General features: G+C 50.7%; 2 protein-coding genes across 2 annotated transcripts; both read left to right on the forward strand.

The window, feature by feature from the left end:
* Nucleotides 1-7,968, forward strand: EAH_00009390 (sec7 domain-containing protein, putative; the record flags this gene model as incomplete). The annotated part of the gene is made up of 10 exons (XM_013391913.1): nucleotides 1-180; nucleotides 404-541; nucleotides 898-1,243; nucleotides 1,407-4,306; nucleotides 4,734-5,105; nucleotides 5,253-5,738; nucleotides 6,175-6,741; nucleotides 6,995-7,080; nucleotides 7,438-7,501; nucleotides 7,747-7,968. Coding segments are annotated over 10 exons (5,361 nt in total), but the record flags the coding sequence as incomplete, so codon positions are not given.
* A 5,697-nt stretch (nucleotides 7,969-13,665) lies between these two features.
* Nucleotides 13,666-23,952, forward strand: EAH_00009400 (SNF2 family N-terminal domain containing protein, putative; the record flags this gene model as incomplete). Its single annotated transcript, XM_013391914.1, has 15 exons — nucleotides 13,666-14,100; nucleotides 14,555-15,104; nucleotides 15,326-15,619; nucleotides 15,926-16,123; nucleotides 16,395-16,502; nucleotides 16,886-17,064; nucleotides 17,396-17,751; nucleotides 17,907-18,132; nucleotides 18,260-19,338; nucleotides 19,512-19,703; nucleotides 20,025-20,277; nucleotides 20,461-20,951; nucleotides 21,138-22,518; nucleotides 22,652-22,792; nucleotides 23,020-23,952. The coding sequence occupies 15 exons, from the start codon at nucleotides 13,666-13,668 to the stop codon at nucleotides 23,950-23,952; spliced, it is 6,816 nt and encodes a 2,271-aa protein (XP_013247368.1).
* Between the last annotated feature and the right edge of the window lie 1,493 nt (nucleotides 23,953-25,445).

A 25,445-nucleotide genomic window follows, 5' to 3' on the forward strand; every position in this document is an offset into this window, starting at 1 on the left:
AGCAGCAGCAGCGGCAGCAGCAGCAGCAGCAGCAGCAGCAGCAGCAGCAACAGGGAGCGCTTGGCAGCTGAGGTGCAGCACCGTCTGTCATTGAAGTCGCAGCTGCGCGCTGCTGCTGCACTTTTCGATGAAAATCCCCAAAAAGGAATTCAACAAATTCTCAGCATACTCCGCATGCAGGTGAGGTGTATGTACACCTCAATTGTTATATATATCTAATATATATATATTATATACGTATATATGTATGCATACACGTCAAGTGCTGTTATATATATATATATATGTATATATATACCTCAACTGCTGTTGCCTCTCTATGCAGCTCAACTGTTATCTCTATATACTCTTCAGCAGGTGTATGTACACCTAACTGCTGCTGCTGCTGCTGCTGCTGGTGCAGGTAACGCCGGAAGCAGCTGCGCTGCTGCTGCTGCAGCAACGAGGCCTCCGCAAGGCTGCTATTGGCGAGCTGCTGGGTGGAGATTCGGAATTCAGCAAAAACACATTGAAGCACCTCCTCAGACAGCTCAACTTCGCTGTAAGCAAAACACAAAAGTAATAATAGCAGCAGCAGCTGCTGCTGCTGATGCTGATGCTGCTGATGCTGATGCTGATGCTGATGCTGCTGCTGATTATTTGTAAATACTGCATTTGCATTTCTTTGACTATATATATATATGTTTATGTATATGTATATGTATATGTAGATATATTCATTTGGATATATATATATATATATATACATACAACATATTTTCAGTTTATTATTTAATTTCAATTAATTTTAATTAACTATTTAATTAATTAATTAATTTATTATTTATTTATTCTTTATTAATTATTAATTATTTATTAATTATTTATTTATTTTATTTATTTATTTTTTAGGGTCAGCCTGTGGATTCGGCCCTTCGAAATTTTTTGGGTTTTTTCCGACTGCCCGGCGAAGCACAGAAAATCGACAGAATAATCGAAGCATTTGCTCACCGCTTCTACTGCAGCAACAGCAGCAGCAGCAGCAGCAGCAGCAGCGGGAGCAGCAGCAGTAGTGGGAGCAGCAGCAGTGGGAGCAGCAGCAGCAGCGGTGGGAGCAGCAGCAGCAGCAGCAGCAATAAGGGTAATAGCAGCAGTAATACGTACCCAAACGGTACGGATTGCTGCAGACAGCAAGAAGAGCAGCAGCATCAAGAGAAGCAGCAGAACGAGGTGCTGCAGCAGCAAGAGCTGCTGCAACAATATGGTGAACAGCCTGGGTATCTGGCGCAGCAAGACGAAGAGGAGCATCCGCAGCATCTAGCGCAGCAGCAGCAACAACAACAACAGCAGCAGCAGCATCAGCAGCAGCAGCAGCAGCAGCAGCGGTGGTGGTGTGCTGGGGCATTTAGTTTATTTTCTGCTGTCAGCGATCTGGCAGGAGCTGCTCGAGGCTTTTAAGGACATCTTGTTGAAGGATTCGCAGTGTAAAGCAGCAGCAGCAGCAGCAGCAGGAGTAGCAGCAGAGGCAGAAGCAGCAGCAGCAGCAGCAGCAGAGAGTGCAGTGAAAGGTTTAGGGGCTCTGCTGGAGCTGAGTTGCGTTGAGGGGCATTTGGAATGTATGGACGCCTTAGCAGCAGCACTGCAGCAGCATGCTGCTCTCCGCTTCGCGCAGCAGCAGCTGCTGCAGCAAACGAACATTCAAGCGGCGCTGCTGCTGCTGCATGCGGCGCTGCAGCGGGGAAATGAATTAACAACTGCTGCTTGGAGAGAAGTGCTGCTGCTAATCTCGCAGATGGAGGATCTGCGTGCAGCACCGAAAGCTCTCCAGCAGCAAAACGAACGGCAAACAGCAGCAGCATCAGCAGCAGCAGCAGCAGCATCTGCTGCTGCTTCTGCTGCTCCTGCGTCTGCTGCTGCTCCTCCTCCTCCTCTTCCTGCTGTTTCGCCTCCTCGTGCTGCTGCCGCTGCTGCGGTTGCTGCTGCCAAGCCGTTCTACGGGATCGATCTCAAAGCGCAGCAGCAGCAGCAACAGCAGCAGCAGCAGCAGCAGGTGGCTGCAGCCTTGTGGAGTTGTGAGGTGAATTTAAAAGAAGAAAGAAAGGAAGAAGTGTTGGCAGCAAATGCTGCTGCTGTCAGCAGCTGCTTCGAGCTGTCTATTGCTGCAGATATGGTGCTGGAGCAGAGTATACACCTGAGTGCTGCTGCATTTAGCTGCTTCGTGCATGCATTGCAGCAGGTCTCGTTGCTGGAGTTACAGCAGCAGCAGCCCCGGCTCTTCTCGCTGCAGCGGCTAGTAGAAATCTGCTGCTGCAGCTGCAGCAAGACATCAAGACCCCTTTGGAGAGACCTGCAGCAGCACCTTCTTGCTGCTGCGCTTCACTCTTCTCTCTCTGTTCGTTTCAGCGCTCTCGACGCCCTCAGGCAACTCACTACCCGCCTCCTCCTACAGCAGCAGCAGCAGCAGCAGCAGAAGCATGGAGAGGAGGAGGAGGATCAGCAGCAGCAACAGCAACAGCAACAGCAGCAGCAGCAGCAACAGCAGCAGCAGAAGCATGGAGAAGAGGAGGGCGATCAGCAGCAGCAGCAGCAGCAGCAACAGCAGCAGCAGCAGCAGCGGCAGCAGGAGGAGGAAGATATGTTTGGTGGAGTAGAGGAAGACATGTTTGATGCTTTTGCTGCTGTTGCAGTTAATGCTGCTACCCCCTGCGCCTTAAAGAGCTTCATCGTTGACATCCTTTACCATATTATCCGTGCTGCAGGGCCTCAGATTAAAGCAGGTTGGGGGTCTGTTCTTCTTTGTCTGCATGCAGAGGCTGCAGAGGCACTAGCGGAGGCAGCAGCAGCAGCAGCAGCAGCAAGTGCTGCAGCTGCAGCAGCAAGCGCGGCAGCAGCAGCTGCTGCAGCACCTGGTGCAACAGCAACAGCTGCAGCAGCAACAGCACGCGCAACAGCAGCAAGCGCAACAGCAGGTGCAGTAGCAGCACGCGGAACAGCTGGCGCAGGCGGCCCAGCAGCAGCAGCAGCAGCAGCAGCAGGGGAGCAGCTGCAGAAGCGTTTGCTGCCTGTGCTGCGGGTCTTAGGCGAAATCATTCAAAAGTTTATGGGGGTGCTGCGGCCAGATGCTGCAGCACAGATTGTTGCTACTTTAGCTCTTATTGCTGGAAGCCCTCTGCAGCCTCTTGCTGCTGTTAATGCCGTGCATGCACTCGAAGCAGCAGCAAATGCTCTCCTCAAGCTCGATGATCAACAGTTGCAGCAGCAGCAAGTGCAGCAGCAGGAGGAGCAGCAGGAAGTGCAGCAGGACCAAGACGCAAGCAGCAGCGCCGCAGATTCGCCAGCACGAATCCCTTCAGATGGAAGTAAGGGGCCTAGCGGGCAGGGGCTGTCTGCTGCAGCAGCAGCAGCAGCAGCAGCAAACCAGAGGACAGGAGACAGCGGTATGAACTTCCCTGTCTTTGTCTCTATTCTTTTGGGTCTGGGGCAGCTGGCATGTCGCCCGGGAGGTGCAGCAGCAGCAGCTGCTGCTGCAACAACAGCAGCAACAACTGCAGCTATTGCTGCTGCACCTTCAACACCAGCAGCAGCAGCAGCAGCAGGAAGTGCAGCCGCTGAGAGGCTCAGCTGCCCTGCGGCTTCTGGTAGTGCTGCGCTGTGGACCTCCGCTAAAGCGCATCAAGTGCAAGGCGCAGCAACAGCAACAGCAGCAGCAGCAGCAACAGCAGCAGCAGCAGGTAGGGGGCCCCCTACTGAAGAGGAGCCCCTTGAGGAGATTTTAAAAGGCAGCAAAAATCAATCAACTGGGCGTCGCGAAGCTGCACTGACAGCTCTCTTCCGTCTGCTGCTGCAGCACGGGGGGCGCCTTGCTGCGGGTTCGCCAACTGCAGCAGCAGCAGCAGCAGCAGCAAACCAGCAGCAGCAGCAGCAGCTATGGCGCATAGTGCTGAAGGGGGCGTTGTGTCCTGTCTTTGAGGATCTCTTCTTCGATCTCCACAGCTGCGCACCCCCGCAGCAGCAGCAGCAGCTGCAGCAGCAGCATCAGCACCAGCAGCAACAGAAGCAGCAGCAGCAGCAGCAGGAGCAACGGCTTCAGAATGTAACTGCCGCCTCACTGTTTGCAGCTCGTAACAACGCCGAGTCAGTGGGAGGCAGCAGCACCAACAGCAGCAGCAGCAGCAGCAACAGCAGCAGCAGCAGCAGGGAGGAGCCTATGAGACTGAGCTCTCCAGAAGAGGCAATGTGCTGGTTTGCGCTGAGGGCTTTAATTCGTGTGGTGTATGTACACCTGAATGTGCTGCGACATCTGCTGGGGCCGTTGGTTTCATTGATGGTGAGAGATTTATTTTATTTTATTTTATTTATTTTATTTTATTTATTTTGTTTTATTTTTATTTTATTTGTTTGTTTGCTTCCTTTGTATCTTTGTTTGTTTCTGTCTCCTTCCTTGTCTTTATTTTTGTCTCTGTCGCTTTCTTTCTGTTTGCTGTTTGTCTATTTATCCTTCTCTCTCTCTGTCTATCTTTATCTTTATCTTTATCTTTATCTTTATCTTTATCTTTATCTTTATCTTTATCTTTATCTGCTTCTCTCTGTCTCTTTTCTGTCTCTGTCTCTTTTCTGTCTCTGTTTGTCTCTTTCTTTTTTTGTCTGTCTCCATGTCTCTCCTTTTCTGTCTTCTTGCCGTCTTGGTATTTGCTTTCAATTCCCCACTGCTACCTTTGCTGCTGCTGTTGCTGCTGCTGCTGCTGCTGCTGCAGCTGGGAGGACTGAGCGACCAACCCACGGAGCGCGGGGCCCGCCTGAGTATTGCTGCCGTTCAGCTGCTGCTGCAGTCGTTAAAGCCTCTGCAGCAGCAGCAAACTGCTGCTGCAGAGTGGCTCGCCATTGTCGGTGCTGTTGCTGTGAGGCGCCTCTCCTCCCTTGCAGTAGCAGCAGCAGCAGCAGCAGCAGCAGCACTACTTGTAGCAGCAGCAACAGCACTGGTTGCATCAGCAGCAGCCGCAGTAGATTACAGCAGAAGCAGCAGCAAGAGTTGTTGTAGCAGCAGCAGCAGCAGCAGTATTTGTTGTAGTAGCAGCATCAGCAGCAGCAGTAGTTCTAGCAGCAGCAGCAGCAGCAGTGTGGCTTCGGTTTTATAGTCTTTTTGACGTTTTGTTCGTTTGTTTGGTGAATTAATTAAATTAATTTATTTGGTGAATTTAATTTATTTAATTTAATAAAATAAATAAATAATTAATTAAATTAATTTGTTTGTTTTTCTCTTGTCTTCTTCTTAGGCTGCCTTCTCTCACTCATTCCCTCGCCAGCTGCTGCAGCGAGCAGCAGCAACACCGCAGCAGCTGCTGCTGTCTTTCGGGTTATACTTTAGCCATATGCCTCCGCTGCAGCGACCTCTTACCTTGCCTTTTGCTGCAGATGCTGCAGCAGAAGCGAAGCAGCAGCAGCCGCAGCAACAGCAACAGCAACAACAGAAACCGCTGCAGCAACAGCAACAGCACCAACAGCAGCAAGTAGAAGACCTTGAATGGCTGCTGCATCAGGGCCTGAGCAGCAGCAGCAGCAGCAGCGATGCTGCTGCTGCAGCGGATGGTTCCCTCCCTATTGAGGACCGCCGGCTGCTGCTGCGCTGTCTGCCTGAGTCAGTGTGCAGCAGCAGCAGCAACAGCAGGGGGTCTGCTGGAGCTCCCGCCAGGCTGCCCTTTAACCCCCGCGACGTGGCTGCGAAAAGTGTCGCTCAGCTGCTGCTGATAGATTTGCTGCGGGTGGGGCAGCAGCAGCAGCAGCAGTAGCAGCAGTAGCAGTAGCAGAAGCAGTAGCAGTAGCAGCAACTTACAGAGAAAAGATAGAAATGCATATTGCTGTTTCCAACACCTGCAGCAGCAGCTAAGAGATGTATCATGTGCTTATGGTCTCTGTTGCTTGCAGCAGCAACCGCAGCAGCAACAGCAGCAGCAGCAGCAGCAGCAGCAGCAATCCTGTTTGTTGTGTTGCGCTCACAGAAGGATTTCGTAGGCGTCCCCCTCCCTTTATTGGCCTTGCGGCAGCTCGTCTGTTGTTTGGAGTCTTCGTTTCTCTTCGCTTACCTCTATAACCAACAGGTTTGCTGCTGCACCTGCTGCTGCCACTGCTGCTGCTGCTGTTCTGCCTGCTGTCTGCTTCTGCACCTGCTGCTGCTGCTGCTGCTGCTGCTGCTTGCAGGTGGCTTTGCGCGTTCGCCTTCAGAGGAGCGGATTTATGCCGGGGCTGAAGCAACTTCCAGGCCTGCTGAAGCAGCACCGCGAAGCTGCTGCTGCAGCAGCAGCTTTGCTGCTGTCTGCTCTTGAATGGGGGCAAAGGCAGCCCCCGCAGCAGCAACAGCAGCAGCAGCAACAGCAGCAGCAGCAGCAGAGCACCGGGCAGCGCGAGACATATGGTAACGCTTCAGAGATAGGCCCGGCCTCAGGGAAGCTTGCTGCAGCGGCACGGAATTCAGCAGCAGCAGGAGATGTAGCAGCAGCAGGAGATGCAGCAGCAGCAGCGGGAGAAGCAGCAGAAGCAGCAGCAGCAGCACCAGACGTCTCGGCCTTTGTGCTTCCTCGCTATTTGCGGTTTTGCTGGTGGCACGTCGTGCAATTCCTGTGGAAAGAGCAGCAGGTGCAGCGGCTGGTGGAGCAGCAGCAGCAGCAGCAGCTGCTGCTGCTGCAGCAGCTGCAGCAGCAGCAAGCGTCTGCCGCGAAGGAGGGGTTTGTGCGCGACACGGGAAGAGCGCTTCAGCAGGCAGAGTTGGTAAGAGGGACCCAGCGTGCTGCTGCTGCAGCAGTTCAGGTGGCTGCTCTTGCTGCACTTCTCTTCTGCTGCTGCTGCTGCTGCTACCGCAGCTGTTCTTCTCCACAGGGCTCCTCGTAGCTGCGCTCGCGGCACCGCCTGACGCAGCTAAATTTGCTGCCGCTACAGTAGCAACAACAGCAGCAGCAGCAGCACTTGCAGCATCTGCAGCAGCATCTGTGCATGCATGCTGCTTTGTCTGTACACTGCGCAGGCTGAAGGCAGCCGAGAGTTGGCGAGTCTGTCGACTGTCCTCCGCTGTGCTGTCCTCCAGGGGCTGTGTGCGCTCCCAGATAGCATGTACGTTGCTGCTGCTGCTGCTGCTGTTGCTGTTCTTGCTGCTGCTCCTGTTGCTGCTGCTCTTGTTGCTGTTGATGATGCTGTTGCTGCTGCTGCTTGGACCCAGTGGTAGCTGCTCGTGTTGCTGCGGATGGTGTTGCAGTTGTCACGCTTGCTGCTCCGTTTGTTGCTGCTGAGGAGTAGCAACAGCTGCTCTTGCTACATTGAATGCTGCTGCTGCTGCATCGAATGTTGGTGCTGCTGTTGCCGGCGATGCTCAGAACCCCTTGGCGTATCTCAAGTGACAGTTTGCTGCTCTCGTTTTGCTGCTGCTGTTGCTGTTGCTGTTGTTGCTGCTGCTATTGCTGCTTCATGCAGGGTTTCCTCCAACGCTTCGTTGGTTTTAGGTTTGGTGCTGCAGTTGGCCTGCGCGGTGTCTCCGGTGAGCGCAAGACCCTCTGCTGCTGCTGTTCCTGCTGCCGCTGCTGTAGCTGCTGCTGCTGCTACAGCCGCTGCTGCTGCTGTTGCTGCTGTACTACAGCCGTTGCTGCTGCTGCAGTTATGTCTGCTGTTACATACAGCATTTGGATATGTACGTGCTATAAGTCTACTCTGTAATCCGTTTATTGAATGTTTTCGTTTCTTCTGTTGCTGCTGCTGCTGCTGCTGCTGCGGCTGCTGCTGCAGGAGATGCGTGCTGAGGCGCACAAAGCGATGCAGAATTTGCTGTCTCGCGTTCTTCCTGGGCAGTTCTTCGCGCTTCAGCTGCTGCCGCCTTTGGGGGGTGCAGCAGACGAAATAAAAGCAGCAGATCAGCAAACAAAGAGGGTACCTTCAGCAACAGCAGCAGAAGCAGCAGCAACGGCAGCAGCAGATGCCGCAACTGGCGCTGCAGTGCAGCGTATTTAGGTCTGTTTTTTATTTACAGCGGGAGGCTGAACACAAATATGAGGGTGCCGTCCGGTGTACGTACACTGCAGAGAAGCTGAGAAGTAGAAGCAGCAGCAGCAGTTGTTGCAGCAGCAGCAGTTGTTGCAGCAGCAGCGGTTGTTGCAGCAGCAGCAGTTGCTGAAGCAGCAGCAGTTGTAGCAGCAGCACCAGGAGTATTAGTAGCAGCAGTAGGTGTAGCAGTAGCAGCCGCACCAGCAGCACTGTTCTTATGACGTGCACGTGCAAGGTTGGTTGCTGCTGCTGCTGTTGCTGCTGCTGCTGCTAAGCCCAAAAAAGGAATAGAAAAAAAGACACGCAGCTGCATGCTTGTAGCCTGTGCTGGCATTGTATAGAGATAAGCAGCAGCAGCAAACCCGCATGCACAATTAATTTGTATCTTAGGCCATAAGTAATCCCTACAGTAAATGCTTGTTTCCTAATTAAAAGAAATAACATTGCTTAACTAAACCCGCAAAACCCAACAGCAACTCCGCATACACCCCAACTGAATACTCGTTCTGGTGATGTCGGTGCAGGGCTTGCGGCTTTGTATTGGAGCCACACGTTTCGAGGCTTTAGATTTGTTGTTTAAAGACAACAGTATATATATATATATATATATATATACATTTGTAGATGTTTATAAATAAGTCGACGGCAATGTACAGATGTATGTAGAAGCAGCGCTAAGTAGGTGCATGGATGTAGTAACGACTGTGTGTATATACAGGCAATAATGTACTAATGCACACATATAAACAAAAATGGGTAAATATAGTTATTTAGGTAACAACGTATTAAGGCATATATACAGAGGCAAGGCAGCGATGTACGAGTGCTATATATATGAATATAAGCGACAGATCATGAAAGTATGCATGTAGACGACAAGAAGGCAGATAGGTATGCGTTTACATAAACATATATTTAAATAAGTATAAATATGCATTTAAAGATATTAGTTTGGTTCTAAGCCTGCAAATTAGCGAGTCAGCAGAAACGAGCGGCAACTCCAGTGGTAGGGTTGTGTTTGTTGACTGTGCTGAGAGGCGTGGGCGTTTGTAATGGGAGAAATAATTAAAGAAAAAGAATAAAGTGAATTATAGAAGAGAAAAAACAATATAATAGTTCGAATACTGCGACGAGTGAGAACAGCTGCATGCAGTCAGCGGCGGTTCCAATCGCCGGGTGTATGTACAGCATCGTTGGAAGGGTGGAAAGCGGCAGTTAATTTCAGGATGAATTCATGAATAAAATTCATTAATTTAAGGAATATTAGATTTATTTTATTCAATAATGCAGGGTTTCTTCCGTATCTCGCGGCTTTCCTTAGCAGCAGCCCCCCATGGGCACTCCAACACAAAAAATGTGAATTCTTTTTTTCAGAAACTTCGCTTTGGAAATCCTTTCTCTGATGATTACCCCAAGTGGATATGGAGAGGATTGAAGAACAGCCGCAGAGACAAAGACGTTTTAGCTCCTTTCTTCCGTCTGCTTAACGCCACCAAGTGCGTAGACAAGGACATTATATAATATACAAAAAAACAAAAATAACAATAATAATATGAATAAATCAGCGCAATGCATTCGCCTTCTTCTGTTTCTCTGGCTTGCTTGAGGCGGCTTCTGTACTATGCGCAGCGATTTAATGCTACAATTCTTTTGTTTTTTTTCCGTTTTCCTTCGTTTTTTTCTGTCGAACGCTTGTTCTGTTGTATATTTTATATCTCCTATGTGCTTCTCTTTATTTTGTGCCCTATTTATGTGTTTGTTAATTGCAGAATATACGACTATGTGTTAAAGAACAACTGGTCTTACTGGACGTTCGTTGTTTGTGGTGGGATGACGACTTCATTTCTATGGAGCGAAACTTGGAATAAAATATGGAGGACTGTTAATCGAGGGGTGAGTTTAAAGAAAGAAGAAAAAGAAAAGAAAAAGAAACAAATGAAAAGAAAAAAAGGGGGGGAAAAGAAATAAATAAAAAGAAAGGACAAGGAAAGAAATAATGATAAAAGAAAATAGACTAATGAGAGAAATCTAAAAAGAAGAAATGATAATATTTTTCGTCTCTTCTGTCTTTCTTCTCTTTTGGTTTTTTCTCTATTTGTTGTTTCTTATCTCTTGCTTGTTATTATTCTATCTTGTCTTTTCCTCTCTATTTTTGCATGTTTCTTATATATATATATATATATATATATATATATATCTGCTGTCTCGTGGTGTGCACGCAGCTAATCTCTGTTTGTCTGTGTTGCTGCATGCTGCTGTTTTGTCGCTCTGTCTTTGTTTGTTTTTCTCCTCAGAAACTCTACAACGACTGCCCCTACGTATATCCAGAAGAGGAATAAAGACAACACCAACAGCAGCCGCAGCAGCAACGGCAGCTGATACTGCAGCAGCCGCAACAGCAGCATCTGCTGCTGCAACAGCAGCAGCAGCAACAGCCCCTACCGGTAGAATGAGGACTTCTGAAGTTCCCTCTCATTTTTTCTCGTTTTGTTCGTCAGCCTAACGCATTGCATGCGGCTGCTTGCTTGTACTGCTGCTGCTGTACAGAAGCTGCAGCAGCAGCAGCAGCAAATAATAAAATATGCATTCAGAGTATAACTATATGTATCTGTATATGCACGTTCGAGGGAAGTCTTGCATGCATGCATAGACCTTAAAACCGATATTGGGGCTGGCGCATCGTCTCCCTTTATTTGTTTGTTAAAGCGTATTAAAGGGTTTAAGGTTTGTCTTTTGCTGCTTCCTCCTTCCGTTGGCTATATATACACCGCACAAATCCACATCTTTACCCACCTTCGGCGCCTGCGCGTAGCTGCTGCTGCTCTTGCTGCTGTTGCTGCTGCTGCTGCTGCTGCTGCTTCTCGGCCAGTCGCTACAGCAGCAGAAGCAGCGACGCCAACAGCATCAGTAGAAGCAGTAGCGGTATCATTAGCAGCAGTAGCAGCATCATTAGCAGCAGCAGCATCATTAGTAGCAGCAGCAGCGGCAGCAGCATCATTAGCAACAGCAGCAGCAGCAGCATCATTAGCAACAGCAACAGCAGCAGCTCTTTGTTGGGTTGTCCTGTTGGCACCACCCGGACGACTGCTGGTCTCTGCATGCACTTCTGCATATGTATATATATATATATATATATATATATATATGTAATTTATATTTAGTATGATATATACGCTCAGATGTATAGATGTACAGGTGTAAATATATATATATATATATATATATATATATATATACGTATTGTATATTTGTATATATATGTATGTATCAAATGCTGTTTCAGCAAATATATGCGTCTTCTATATCTAGTATAACTAGTATATCCGCATACTAGAATGTAAGTATATATATAAATATATATATGTATATATATATATACATTGTATATAAAAGACAGACAAATCGACAAAAAGATAAAGATGCAGAAGAGAAGCTCAAAACAAGACCAAAAAACTCAGCGCAGTGTTTAACGGCAAACTGCAATTTACAGTGAAAGATATATTCCATATACTTCGCATAATCAAATACAACATATATATATATATTTATGTTGTATTTGATTATGCGTATATATATATATATATATGTATGTATGTATATTTTATTTATTTACATATGTTGTATTTGATTATGCATATATATATATATATATATATATTTATATATGTTGTATTTGATTAGGCGTATATATATATATATATACATGTATTCGACTATGCGTAAAATATGTATATATATTATATATATATATATATTATACATATATATAGGGAGAGGCTGCTACTTTTGGTGTTTCGTGGTCTATTCTACATAGTACATATAACCAAATACGACATATATATATATATATGTATATATATATATATATATATACATGTATATATATATATATATATGTATGTATATGCATCTATATATAGAGGGAGAGAGGGAGGCAGCTATTTCTGTTTTATGCACATCTCTCTGCTCTGCGGTCGTTGGGTGTCTCGGGTGTCTCCTCAGGGGTTGGCGAAGAGACTGAAACAACACAATAATAAAAGGGTTTAGGGTTTAGTAGGGTTCGTTAAGTAAGGGTAGCTCCCCGTACAGCAGCAGTTCCGCAGCTAGCGCGTGTTGTGTGCAGCAGCAACAGCCAAACATAGGCATGAGGTGTATGTACACTGGAATATAATAATAACGGTTGCGACTCTAGGGCACCGCTGCTCTACGGTTTAGGGTTTAGGGGTTAGGGTTTAGGGTTTAGACGCCCGTTAACGGAGTGCTGCACAACCCCACAAGCAGCCCTCCTCTAAATGAGACAAATAAAACAACGCTCAATAACAGAAACAACACAATCCAGAGAAGGCTGAGAACCAGGAGCAAGGGGGTGCAGCTGTATAGGCGTGCTGCTGCCGCTGGTGGTGTTGCTGCTGCTGCTGCTGGCGTTCCTGCTGCTGCAGCTGGCGTTGCTGCTGCTGCTGCTGCTGCTGCTGCTGCTGCGGTGCAGCAGGACCCGCGTCGGCAGAGCCACGGGTCTGGGGTCTGAGTGAGTGCTTTGAAGGTGGTGAGAACAGCAAAAAAAGGAAAATAATAATGCAAAGAGTGTATTAAAGACAAAAGAGACCAAAGACGCAGCAGGGCTGGCAGCAGCAGCAAACACAGCAGCAGCGCAGCAGCACAGCAGCCACAGCAGGCGAGCGGGGCCGCTACGGTTCGGGTTGTGCCGGGTTGTGCAGTGTCTTTGCGTTTATTAATATCGTTAAAAGAGTTTAAAATACTTCTGTCTGTCTCTGGCGTCCTCATGTACATCTCAGGGGCCCCTAAGACCAGCGGCTGCAAGCCGTTGCCCCCTTTCCTCCCTCCCGCGCAGCAGCAGCAGCAGCAGCTGCTGCTGCAGCAGCAGCAGCTGCAGCAGCCTCCCCTACCCCTCTTTCTTTAGGGTCTGCGGCTGCAGCGGGCTGCAGCAGGGCGTCTCATTACACTTCGCTGCTGCTGCTGCTGCATCGGTTTGGGTTTTTCTGCTCTCTCTCCCTGCCGCGAGCTCCTACGAGCCAGTCTGCTGCAGCAAGCAGCAGCAGCAGCAGCAGACGCCGCTGCTGCCGCTGCAGCATCGCGCGCTTCTCACGCACTCTTCCGCTGCAACACGACTTCCCTACAGCTGCGCCGCCCCCAATTGCTGCTGCTGTTGCTGCTGCAGCTGCGGCGGTCAGGAGGTCAAGCCCCATCCGTTTTCTTCGCTCCAGTCAGCATCGGCAGCTGCTGCAGCAGCGACCGAAGCAGCAGCAGCAGCAGAAGAGCTGTGCTGCAGCACTCTCTAGTCACACCGGCATCACCAGCTCTTTCTAGTGGACGCTTTGTTTCAGCTGCCGATACACCGGAAGCATCTGCCTTGCTATTGGGATACGCGGCTAGGACGCTGCTGCCGCAGAAGCAGCAATAGCAGCAGCAGGAGGAGGAAGGTCGCAGCGACGATAATAATAAGCTTGCGCTGCACGCTTTGTTGGTTATAGTGTGGCGTAGTTTGGGGTGTATGTATGTACGCCTGTTCGTACATAGACACACCTAAATATTCATTTCCTTTTGTTTGAGGTGGGTTGTTTAAGCCCTTTCTTTGATATTTATATTATATTATATCTACTTTCCCGTTCTGTAATGTGCAAGTAGCGCGTTGGTTTCCTGAGCAAAATGGTGGGCAGCGGGAGCCGCAGCAGCGGCTGCAGCAGCAGCAGCAGCAGCAGCAGCGGCAGCAGCAGTAACAGCAGCAGTAACAGCAGCAGTAACAGCAGCAGCAGGGGCCGAGGGCGTCCGCAACGCGCGTGCTCAATACGAGAGGGAGGGGGAGATGATTTGCTTGCTGGCTCTCATATTGGGGCTGTTGGTAGACGTAGAGGGGGCCCTATGTGGTGCCACATATGCAGAGACAGCGTAAGCAAGAGTGAAGATTCTGTTGTTGAATGTACAGCATGCCCAAAGCGCTTCCATCTCGAGTGTCTGCAGCAAGAAGGAATAGTAGGACAAGGAGAGGTGGTCGCTCTCAGCACTTGGCTCTGTCCTCAGTGCTTAGAAGAAGCAGAAGAAGATGAAATTACAAATGATGATAAATGCTTCCTTTGCAGAAAGGTCAGAAAACACCCAACCAAATTTGTCTTTTGTGCATTGCATGCGGTGGATTGTGGGAGGAGTTCTTCTTTTATGTAAAGCAAGCGTGCCATAGGCATCATCGTATATATGCATATATATATATATATGTATATATATATTCTTGTCTTTTCGGCGTTCGTCTCTCAACTAGCGGTCTTTTGGATGTATTTTGGTATTGGATTCTTGTTCCTATGGTGCTTTTCTAAAGTGTACATATGTACATAATGCATGTATGCATAGATCTAGACCAGTATATATATATAATGTATATATGTATATGTGTATATATAAAATATGTATTCCATTTATGCCTCTCGACGATTGCTTACATGTTTATAGATGTTTTTCCTTGGATTATTTTGTTGCATCGGCTTGCACATGTTGCTTTGTTTACTGGTGGTAGTTTTTGTTTTGTTTTAATTGATTTGTTTAGGCGGACGTGGATGATGAGTCTGGGGGTCGCTTAATTATGTGCGACGGCTGCCCCCATTCTTATCATATGTCTTGTTTGAAGCTAACGATAGAGCCGGATGAAGAGAAGTGGTTTTGCCCTGATTGCAACCCCACAGCATTTAATACCGAAGAAATAAGGCGATTAGGCAGAGGTGCAGCAGTACCTCGCAGCGGTGATGCAGCAAACAGCAGCACCTGCTATGTCTGTCAAAGACCAGGAAAGCTTCTGGGGTGTGATTTTTGTGTAAATTCTTTTCATCCGTCTTGTCTGGTTGATGTGGATTGGAATGCAATTGGAGAGGAATGGGAATGCCCCGTCTGTAAGGGCTTTGATCCTCTTGCCAATCAAATGCACAAGCGATGGACTCGGCACGAAATAGAAACCAAAAGAAAAGAAAGAGCGAAAAACTACGAAAAATACAGATCCAAAGTTATGCGGTACAGAAACAGATTCCTCGTCGTGCACCAAAAAGATCTAGGACCCTTCGTAAACCCGAAGATACTTCAGGCGCTTGCAAGGACACTCAAAGGTAAGGAGCCATACGCATGCTGCTGCAATTCTTCCTGCTGCTGCTGCTTTGTGCTGCTGCTGTATGCTGCTGGATTGGTTTTTGTGGATTTTTTGTGTGAGGTGGGGGTTCGCCGATCTGCATTTGTGTCAGTATCTCTTCCTGGCGTCGTGTGTGTGCATCCACCTCTTGCTGAGGTGTATTCGCATGTTTTTCGTGTATTTGTTCTGTTCTTTCTGCAGCAAACATAGCAGGTGGCGGTTCAAAGCGTGGGGGCCGAGGTGGTGGTGTTGCTTCTCGTCTATGCGTGGAGCGTTCTTTGTCGGATGTATTGGAGCAACTCGAAGACGAGGCAGCAGAAGAAGCAGAAAAATTCACAAGACGGGCGTACCGCTCGTGCCGCCACGCATCTGGGCGGCCTATAGAGGGGCTGCCACTGCGGGAAGGCATCACTTTAAAACCCCATCAAGAAGAAGGCGTAGATTGGCTTCTACGCTCTTTCCTCACAGGAGGCGCCATCTTGGCCGATGAAATGGGTCAGCCAAAGCATAGTGCATAGAACAACAACGGGCGTCGTTAGGCATATATATGCCTATATGTTTGTATGTATGGCAGATGTGTATTCTTATATCTTAGTAGATTTAGATGTATGTTATTATAGGCACGTCTGCTTTCGTATGTGTATCTGCATGTATGCCGTGCATGCATTTGGAGTTTTGTATTCGTTGAAGAGGCTGAGCAAGTGATTAAGCCGGCGGGTGTCCTGCCTTTCTCCAGTCATTTCCTTTTTTCTCTCCTCCTCTCTCCATTTATTTAGATACGGTTTTCGTGTGTATGCACAGGTTTGGGTAAGACGATTCAGACCTTGTGTTTTCTCTCGTATTTAAGCGCCATGAAGGTGGATGGGCCACATTTAATTGTTGTACCTCTTTCTACTGTGGGAAACTGGCTGCACGAAATCCACCGATTTACCCCCTCGCTGACGCACATCAAAATCTGCGGCTCGAGAAACGAAAGGCAACATGCCATGCAAGACCGCCGTAAGCTTCGGGATTTTTTGTTGTTTTGCTCTTGTTTGCTGCTGTTTTGTTGTGGTTGCCACTCGCTTTTTTTCTTTATTGCTAGGGTTTAGGGTCGTGCAATTCTGGGCCTTTCGGCATTGGGGGGTTTCTGTGTATGGGTAGTATTTCGTTGCTGTTTCTGTGCGTCATGCCTGTTGATAGCGTCTTTGAAGTGTTCAGGTAAGTTCCAGACAGTTGTTCAGAGGGAAGGAGCATGGGAGCGCGTCTGCTTGTTTTTGTGTGTTTTCAGTGGCAGCAAAAGGCCTTTACGATTTGTACGTCACGACCTACGAGACGGTGAAGAGCGAAGAAGAATTCTTCGTTGAGCAGATTCCTCACTGGCAATGTATTGTCTTGGGTACGTTGGAGAGGCCTGAGGCTCTTTCCCTTGAATTTGACTGATTAGGGTTTGGGGCTTAGCAGTGCATTCTCTTGGTTGACGGCTAGACGAGTGGATTTCTGGCCATGCATGATACTTGAATGATTTGAGTAAGAGCTGTCGTGGGGGCCTCATCAGCTGCGATGCTAAGGGGGCGAGTGTCTTCTCTTCGAGACGCTTAGTTATTTACGTTGAGTTTGTTGTATTTGAGGCTCTAGCTCAAGTCGCTGTTGCCCGTGTTTGGTAGGCCAGGGCAGCTTGTGATCGGTTGATGGGCTGGTTTGGCTGGAGTGGGACTTGTTTGTCCGCTGTTTGTTCGTTTGCTCATTTGTTTGTATGCGTGTTGTTCGTTTGTTCTTTAGATGAAGCTCACCGTATTAAGAACGCTTCCGGCGCGATTCGACACTCTCTCGATCGGGTGCAGGGAAATATGCGTCTTCTGTTAACGGGAACCCCTTTGCAGAACAACGCTCAGGAGTTGTTTACCCTCATCAACTTCCTCATGCCGGACGTTTTCAGGGATTCCCTCGTCATTGAACAGGTATGGGCCATTGCTTGTCTTCGCTTCATGTTAGCCCTGTCGGTGGATTTGTGTATGGATTTGCGTGGTCATGCGTTCAACTCAAACTGTCCTCTCCTGCATGCCCGTATTACCCGCCACCCAGTTCACGAATAACGCCAGGCGCTGTTCATATTCTATATGTGAGTTGCTTTCATGTTTGTGTGTATTTATGTATGTATGCGTGCATTTTTTGTTCACGGTGTGCGGCGCCATAGCTGCCCAAAGGGCCACGAGCACAATGCGAGCCAGGAACACGGCTAGGATCTGCTTTCTTGTGTTTTGTGAACCTGTGAATTTTTCGTTTCCACAGGCCTTTGCTCAGAACGCGAAGTCTGCCGCGGGGAAATCCGGCAGCAAACAGCCGCGGGGTCGTTCAAAGGCAGCTGCGCTGGCGGAGATGGATGTAGATACGATGTTTAAACAGGAGGATTTGAACAAAATAAGGCAGCTGCTAGACAGAGTTATGCTACGGCGTCTAAAGGAGCAGGCCATTGCACTGCCGCGGAAAGTCTTTCATGATATTTGGCTTCCCATTTCCGACTTGAGCGCAAAGTGGTACCGCAGACTTCTTGAAATCAAATCCCTCCAAGAAGAAGCCCGGTCGAACTCTGCCCGAGTCAACTTCAGAAAGATGCTCGGCCTCGTGATCAAAATGCGCATTTTGTGGTAGGCTCGTGTGCGAGACCTTTAGCGTCCTTACGGAATTTTTACACTTTGCTTTGAAAATGTTGAAGTTAAATGCAGAACTTCATACCAACACCGCGGCTGCTTGTTTCTTGAACGACGCAACACGCTGCTGGTGCCTGTGTCTCTGCTTGCAGCGCGCACCCTAAGGGCGTTTGTGCAAGAGAGTCGCAGCTGCAAAGGCTGCAGGCGTTCTTTAGCCAAGAAGACCCGGCGCTTCAGGAGGAGGTGACGAAGGCAGCAAGAGAGTTGCAGGCCGTTGAAGGCGCTGCCCACCTTGCTGGGTCCTCAAAGTTGTTGTTTTTAGACAAGTTAATGTGCCATTTGCATTTCTTGAACTGCAAATATGTCCCGGCATACGAGGTGAGGACGACGCCCTTGCTATCTGCAGTCTATATCCTTGCAAGAATTGAAAATTTCAGTTTCAGCCTTTGGCTGTGGTGACATCTTTCTGAATGTTGTTGCGTCTGTCCTATGTGGGGCGCCGCAGAGGGACTACATGGCGCACAAGAACGATGCGGCAACTTACGAGTTTTACAAGCGGCATGAGGAGGCGGTGTTGGCGGCTTTGGCAGAAGGAAGGAAGCCCCCAAGACGACCGAAGCGAAGCGAACTTATTGGGATTCCCGAGTACAGGGCCTTGTTGGAGCGGGGTATGCCGAACAGAGATTTGACGACTGCGAGAGATGAATCGTTTCTGAAGGAAGGGCTCTTTGCTGCAGAGCCGGTGATGCCAACGAAGGAGTCCTGCAACCCCGAGCTGCAGGAGCGGAAGAGAGGACAGGGCGAGCTCGACGAAGCGTCGGAAAACGAGGGAGTGGAAGGACGGAATCAAGAAGTTGATAGAGACCCATCAGATGCAGACGTTGTGCTTGTTACAACGGCTCCAGAGGACCAGCCTCGAAGCAGAGCTGAGCGGCGCTCCCGACGAAACCTCATTGTAGACGATGAAGATTTGGTGCAAGCAGACGGCGGTGCTGCAGCAGCAACACCAGCAGCACCGGGGGGAGCAGAAGCAACAGGGGCGACAACGGATGCCGCTCCCTCAACCCCAACAGCTGCAGCCGCTCAGGAATCCGCAGGAGAGAATGAGACGGCGGCGATGACAGTCAAGAGCCCGCTTTCATCCGAGGAGAAGCGGGAAGGAGAGGACAAGAGTAACCTACCGACAGCCTGCTGCACGGGGAGCCCTGCGAGTCACAAAGACCACAAGGAGAGTGTAGAGGCCCTTGATGCGCAGCCTGTGAAGGCGGAGCCCGTCGTCGCGACGGTTCCTCAGACACAGGCTGAAGATACGAAGAGGGAGGTACCTGTTGTACCAGCATCACCAGCAGCAGCAACACCAGCAGGAACACCAGCAGCTCAGAGCACAGACGGCCAAGTAAAGGCACAGGAACCGTCACCCGAAAGCGATCGCAGCGACCTCAAGAACGGCGGGGGAGAGAAAGCAGCGAAGACCGACGCCGCCAATACTCCCAGGGTGCAGCGACTGCTTATTTTCACGCAGTTTCAACTCGTTTTAGATGAACTTGAGGCATATTGCAAGTACAGGGGATGGCGATACCTGCGGTAAGGAGGCAGCATACACCTCTAGTCGGTGGCAGGTGTTTGTTGTAGCTTATGCTAGCAGGGAGGCGTTTGCTTTGGGCTACCGAAGAGGGTTAACCTTCCAGTAATATGGAGGGCTGTGGTGTGTGAATGCACGGTGCGTGCTCTGTGTTGCACTTGTGTGGGTATGTTAGGCTGGACGGGTCAACGAACAAGTTTGTGCGCGAGTTGGACATTCGGGATTTCAACAATGACAACACGTGCTACTTCGTCTACCTAATCTCCACCAGGGCTGGTGGCCTGGGTATTAACTTGACGGCGGCGAACCACGTGGTGATATACGACCATGACTGGAACCCGTTCATAGATCTTCAGGCGGTAGACAGGTAGGCTTTGCTTTTCCCCCCCATTGCTACACCTTTGCTTCTTTCATTTCCCGTATTCTGGATTGTATGGTTCTCAACTGGAAGCGTTCAAGGCTCTGCATCCTTAATCCTGATACAAGGTTTCGTTGTAGTGCCTGCGGCTAAAATGGTCTGGAGGGCTTGGGGGGCATTTCGATACCAATTGCGGTAGCTGTTTCTCGAACTAAGACATTAAATGTTAGCAGCACGACTATTGAGCGTTGTTCTTTTACCGGCTGTCACGTAGAAGAGAGGCGTAACGGGGGCTGCGCGACAAACTGCTGTGCTGCTGTTTTGCTGCAGAGCCCACCGCATTGGGCAGCAGCGCGAAGTTCACGTTTGGTCGTTGGTTAGCGAGTGGACTGTGGAGGAGCGCATGGCTTTCCGACGCGAGCAGAAGCTGCGTCTAGACAAACTGCTGGTGCAGCAGCAGATAGAGGAGGAGGCGGAAGCTTTAGATGGAGAGGACGGCGAAGACATTAAGGAGCAGAGGTCCGAGAAGATATCAACAGACGAAGTCCGAAGGCTCATGCTTCATGGCAAGAAGGCAATTGTTGTACGTAACTCCACAGCACGGCGAACTCCAGTGCAGCCCCAAGTGTTGTGCGCCAACTTTTCAGCTCTGTGCAGCTGAGGCGGTAAAACAGCTTCGAGCAGCTATGCAGCAAGCTCAATGATAGCGTCTTACAGCTTATGTTGCTGAGTGAGAGTTTGTTCTTCTTGTCGTTTCGTGCTGCAGCAAATGGCGGCAACTGGCACTGAGGACATCGGGAACATGTACCTGGAGGATCTGGTTTCGCGCCCGAGGCAACCGCTCCCAGTGCTTGGCGAGGACGAGGAGCCGTTGGTGTTGGAGGCGTCGGCGTCGTTTGAGGAAGACGTGGACGAGAAGAACTTGGTCGACATCAACGAAGTCATGGATGAAGAGGCTGAGGAGCGGCGCAACCAGCAGCACCTGGCGGAGGGCACTGAGGAGCCGCCAGCGCCAGAAGGGCCCTGCGAAGGCGCAGGCGGGAAACCCTCCACTGACGGGGATGAGGCCAAACCCAGCGGAAGCACATCTCCTGGTGGGGCTGAGGAGGAGTGCGAGATGTGCGAGGCGACGGCGACAGGCGTGGGCGGCAAGGGAGGCCTCGAGGCGGAGTTGCAGAGTGCGGGGGTCTTGTGGCGCTCAGGAAGAGAACGCAAAAAGCCAGTGGCTCTCTACGTTCCTCAGGAGTTCACTCAGCGGTGAGTGGGGAAGCTGGTGTGCCCTCGCGTGCGGTCTACACGGAATATTGCCTTATTTCTACGTAAATTCTTTTGGATCTCCTTTCTTGCTTGTACTTTTCTTGAGTGGGGTTTTGCTTGTGCCTGTGGTCGGTTCCTGGAGGGGAAAGGAAGCTATGCTGCTGATTTGCGTGCTATCTATCTCAGGGAGGAGCGGCGGAAACTGCGTCACGAGACGCGCTGCTTCGTGTGCGGCAACGGGAAGGACCACGTGCAGAGCTCGGTAGACCGAGAGGGGAAACCGGTGGAGGTTGCGTATGGAGATTTGGTTTGTTGCAGTGGTTGCCCGAAGGTTTATCACCGCTGCTGCGAAGGCCTGCCCAAAGACGTCAAGAAGAGCTGGCGTTGTCGCTGGCACGAATGCTGTTTGTGCTTCCGCAAGACTTCACAGTGCGGCAACATGCTCATTCATTGCGCCCGCTGCCCCACCTCCTTCTGCTACGACTGCTTCCCGCCAGATTACTGCCGCTACAACGTAGGCGAGGACTACTACATGCAGCTTCGGCAGCGGGGCATGAACGTAACCCCGCAGAACTGGATCTTGCTCCTTTGCTCTAAGTGCAAGGCTGTGGAGGAGCAGCAGACGCGCCGCCGGCTGACGAAGGAGGAGAAGGACCACGAAAAGCTGATGCAACAAGAGTTGCGACAGCAACAGCGACAGTTGCACCTAGACGGCGCGAGGCTGCGGCTTGAGAAGGACGAGATGAAGCACTTGCAGCGCCAGAGGGCAGAGGAGGAACGGCGCTGGTTTGACCATAAACAAGCAGTTGATAGGCTGGACGAGGCTGCAGAGATCGCCTTGAGACAGGCGTACCAGCGGCTCTTCCCTGCTGCTTTTCTTGCGGAAATAGAGAAGAGATCGGCAGCAGCAAAAGCCGCACAGAGGGCCTCTCGAGAGGCTGCTGTGGCAGAAGCAATGAGTGCGGCTGCTGCTGCAGGAGCCGATGGGCAAGCTGCTTTGGCGTCGGCAGCAGCAGCAGCAATAAAGAAGGCGTCGAAGAAGCCGACAAACCAACTGGCGAACATGAAGCTGCCTTCTCAGAGTCTTTCGGTTTGTGACAACTGTCGATTTCCCTGTCACGGAGTTAAGGATTACCCAGGTCCCTGCTGTTTCCCTGATGAAGTGATTCAAAAGTTTGTGGCTCGCGCGCGGCCGGCCTCGCAGTCCGAGCAGAATTCGGGAGCGGGAGGCGCAGGAGGGGCGGGGGGAGCAGATGCCGTGATAGACCTGGACGCTTCCCCTGGAGAAGGTGGAGCAGCGAAGGAGGGTTCCGATGCATCGGCTTCGCCGGTCATCCCACAGAGTGCATTGAGGGCGCTCGCTAGCTCAGCTGCCTTGCTGCAGGGCGGGTTTGCGGATGCAGGGGGGGGTGCCTCGGCAGCAGCAGCAGCAGCAGCAGCAGGCAACGACCAAAGAGTGAAGTACATGCAACGTCAAGTCTGCGCGGCGTGCCACGAGTGGCGCATAGGCAAGCGCTCCCACACGCGGAAGCACTGCCCGACGCTCACGACCGAACAGCTGCAGGAGGTACGGCTTCCCCTCTGTGGTTCGCATTTTCCCGTTGTCATCCACTCGAAAGTTCATTCTGAAGGTCTTTGGTAGTTCTGTATTTCCTAAAAGCCAGCGGAGTTCTTGTTGCGTCATGCGTTTCTCGCTGCAGTATGATGAACGGCGAGCCAAAATGCGTCTTGTGGCGGAGTTGCTGCTTACAAAGGAACCCATTCCCGACCCGAACCCGAGTTCATATGCTTCGGCATCTCCCCAACGGCTCAAAGCATTCTTCCAGCAGTACCAGGAAACGGTGAGCCTCTGTTTCTCTGCATATTTTTGTTGTGCTGCCCTCTTGAACTCATGGATACACCGCAGATTGTGCTGTGTGGCCGTCCGTGGTAGCTGATTGCCAGTCAGCGCCCGTGTAGGTTGCTAGCACCTCTGGTTGAGAAGTATTCTCCCCTACACCGGTAGCGCAGTGCTGCGAGTGCAGGTGAAGATTTCATCTCCGCCTCCTGCTTTGTGTCTCTGCAACAGGCTGACCGGGTGTTGGAGGAGTGCATGGTGGCTGCTGGCCTTCAGCATGCGATCGCCTCGCGCTTCAGCGCGAGCAAAAAGACCGTGGGTTCGCCCATTGGTCAAGCCTCCGCAGCAGCTTCTCAGGCATCCCAGAACAATGTGCCCTCTCTGAACAACGTGGCTGCGAGCAAAGACCGCATTTCGATGATTTTGAACCGTAGCAAAGAGTTGCTACTCCTGAAGCGGCAGACGGAACTACAAGTCTTGGCGACTCTCTCAGCCGCAAACGGTCGAGGTCCGGGGCCGAACATGGCTAGCCTGCACAACGATCAGAAGAAACTTGAGCTTGGTGCGTCGGGTGAGGGGGAGAAGCCTCTGATGACACCTCCGTCAGACACAAACAGCGAGGTTGAAGTGATCGGAGTTTCGAGGGTGGGTGCGCCTGCGTCGGGGGTTTCGTCTGTGGCCCCGGGGGCTAACTGTGTCCCATCTGCCGCTGCAGCTGCTCCTGCAGCAGCTACTGTAGCTGCTGCTCCAGAAGGTGCAGTAAAGGTGGCTGCTGGTAAAAGACAAAGCATTGATGGGTCGAGTAGCGGCGCCCGCGGCGCCACCGTCGCGACAGTTTCTGCCGCATCGAAGCGACAAAGGAGAACCGTACCCATGAAAACGGCTGATGCAGTGGCGGCGTATGTTCAAGCGGCAGAGATGGGGATTCCAGGCGCCGGGGGCTCTATTGCTGCATCAGCTGTAGCAGCAGCTGTAAAGCAAAAGTCAATCATTGACTTTTTCACGTCCAGGAACAGAGCGGCAGCTTCCGGTATTGGGGGACTGACGAAGCAGCCATTGCTAGGGGGGGCAGGAGGGCAAGGAACCTCGCGGCCGGGAGGAATGCCTGGTGCAGCTTTAGCCCCCTGGGGCGCTAAACAAGCCTCAGACACAGAAAGCGATTGATCCGCTCGCGCCGTCTCTTTGTGAAGTGGAAACGGGCAGCGAGGGAGACACGGAAGTGGCTCCGCATTCGACTTTGAGCAAGGCCTAGCGCCCTGTTGTGTATAGTGAATTACTTACTCCGTACTCGGCGGCTCGCAGGTCACCAACAAGGGACGCTGAAGCACTAATTGAGGGACCGGTGCATGTCAATGACTGTTGGGGGCAACAACGCAGGTTGGTCGCTCCCACGCCGTGCAGTGTTCGTCTTTGCCGCTTAGACGCTCTCCGCAGGTCACTGTGCCTAGCAGAGGGAGCCTCAAGGCAGCATTTGCTGAGGAGGGCACTCCGTCGCCTACACCCACACGTGTCTCAGCAGCAGCGGTGACCGCATGCTGTTGTTACTAATCGGTTGTGGCGTTGCTTTTGCTGTTCTTTCCTCTGGCGGAGGGCGCGCGAAGCGTCATGCAAACCCTACCCGTGAAGTTTCTGGGTAGCTGTTTTCGACTGGCGGTGCGCCTGCGCATTCCACGGTTGGCAAGTGGATGGTGAAACTTGAAATGGGCCTGGCAGTGACCAGGATGTTTGCGGCCGCAGTGACATTTCAATAATTCGCTCATCACAGCTGCGTATCCACAAGTTCCATTGCAACCACTACCCATCACACACAAGAGAGGATCTCGCGTTTTCAGCACTTGTTCTTAGCGAGCTTGGCTGCCGAACTGCACCAGTTCACCGGGTACACATAAAATAAGAAGGAAACACGGGGTTTCACAGGTGGCATTAGAGCCAGGCCTCTTCTACCTGGCAGTATGCTCATCGCATGTGGTTTGGCTCTACACCCGGCAAGCAGACCTAGTGTTTGCTGCGAGGAAGCGGAGCAGAGACCTATACAGACGTACAGACGGCCAGCGAAGAGGGATAACTTTTAAGAGGGGAACACCCAAACGCTGAGCTGCCCAGATCTGCTACAGCAAGAAGCGTTTGGCTCCCAGAGACTAAAAGTAACCCATTTTCAACCAGTCAAATACAGCGGGGGGTGTTATGAAGAGGACTGGGAGGCTGCTTATATAACAGCTGCTTAGGTTCACTAGGGAGAAACTACAATCGTTATCCACAACGACAGAAAAGCAGCAAGTCAATGTTTCTACGTAATATGTTTCTATTAGGCCTTGCAGAGAGTGCCTCTCACGCGAGCTATGGTGACTGTGATCAGACCTAGTTACGACAGCTGGATTTTCATTCATACAAGTGTATAGCTAGAGTTCTGAGGAAATGAAACTGGCGGCCCTTTCTCCTGGAAGAATGCATGGTGGTTTCTCTGCACTGCGTCCAAAAGTAACAAACAAGTGCCCTCTGGAACAGCTCTTCACTGCATAGAGCGCACAGCAAGACCACTCGGGCGTACATAGCACACCGCCCCTGTCGCCGTTGGAAGATCATATGCACACTACCGTTGATAGTTTGCCGTTCTTATTATGTTTGTGGACGACTTTCTGCTATACAACTCAGCTCCG

This window comes from Eimeria acervulina, genomic scaffold (genome assembly GCF_000499425.1).
Source record: "Eimeria acervulina Houghton genomic scaffold, Eah_scaff47, whole genome shotgun sequence".
Lineage (NCBI taxonomy): Eukaryota > Apicomplexa > Conoidasida > Eucoccidiorida > Eimeriidae > Eimeria > Eimeria acervulina.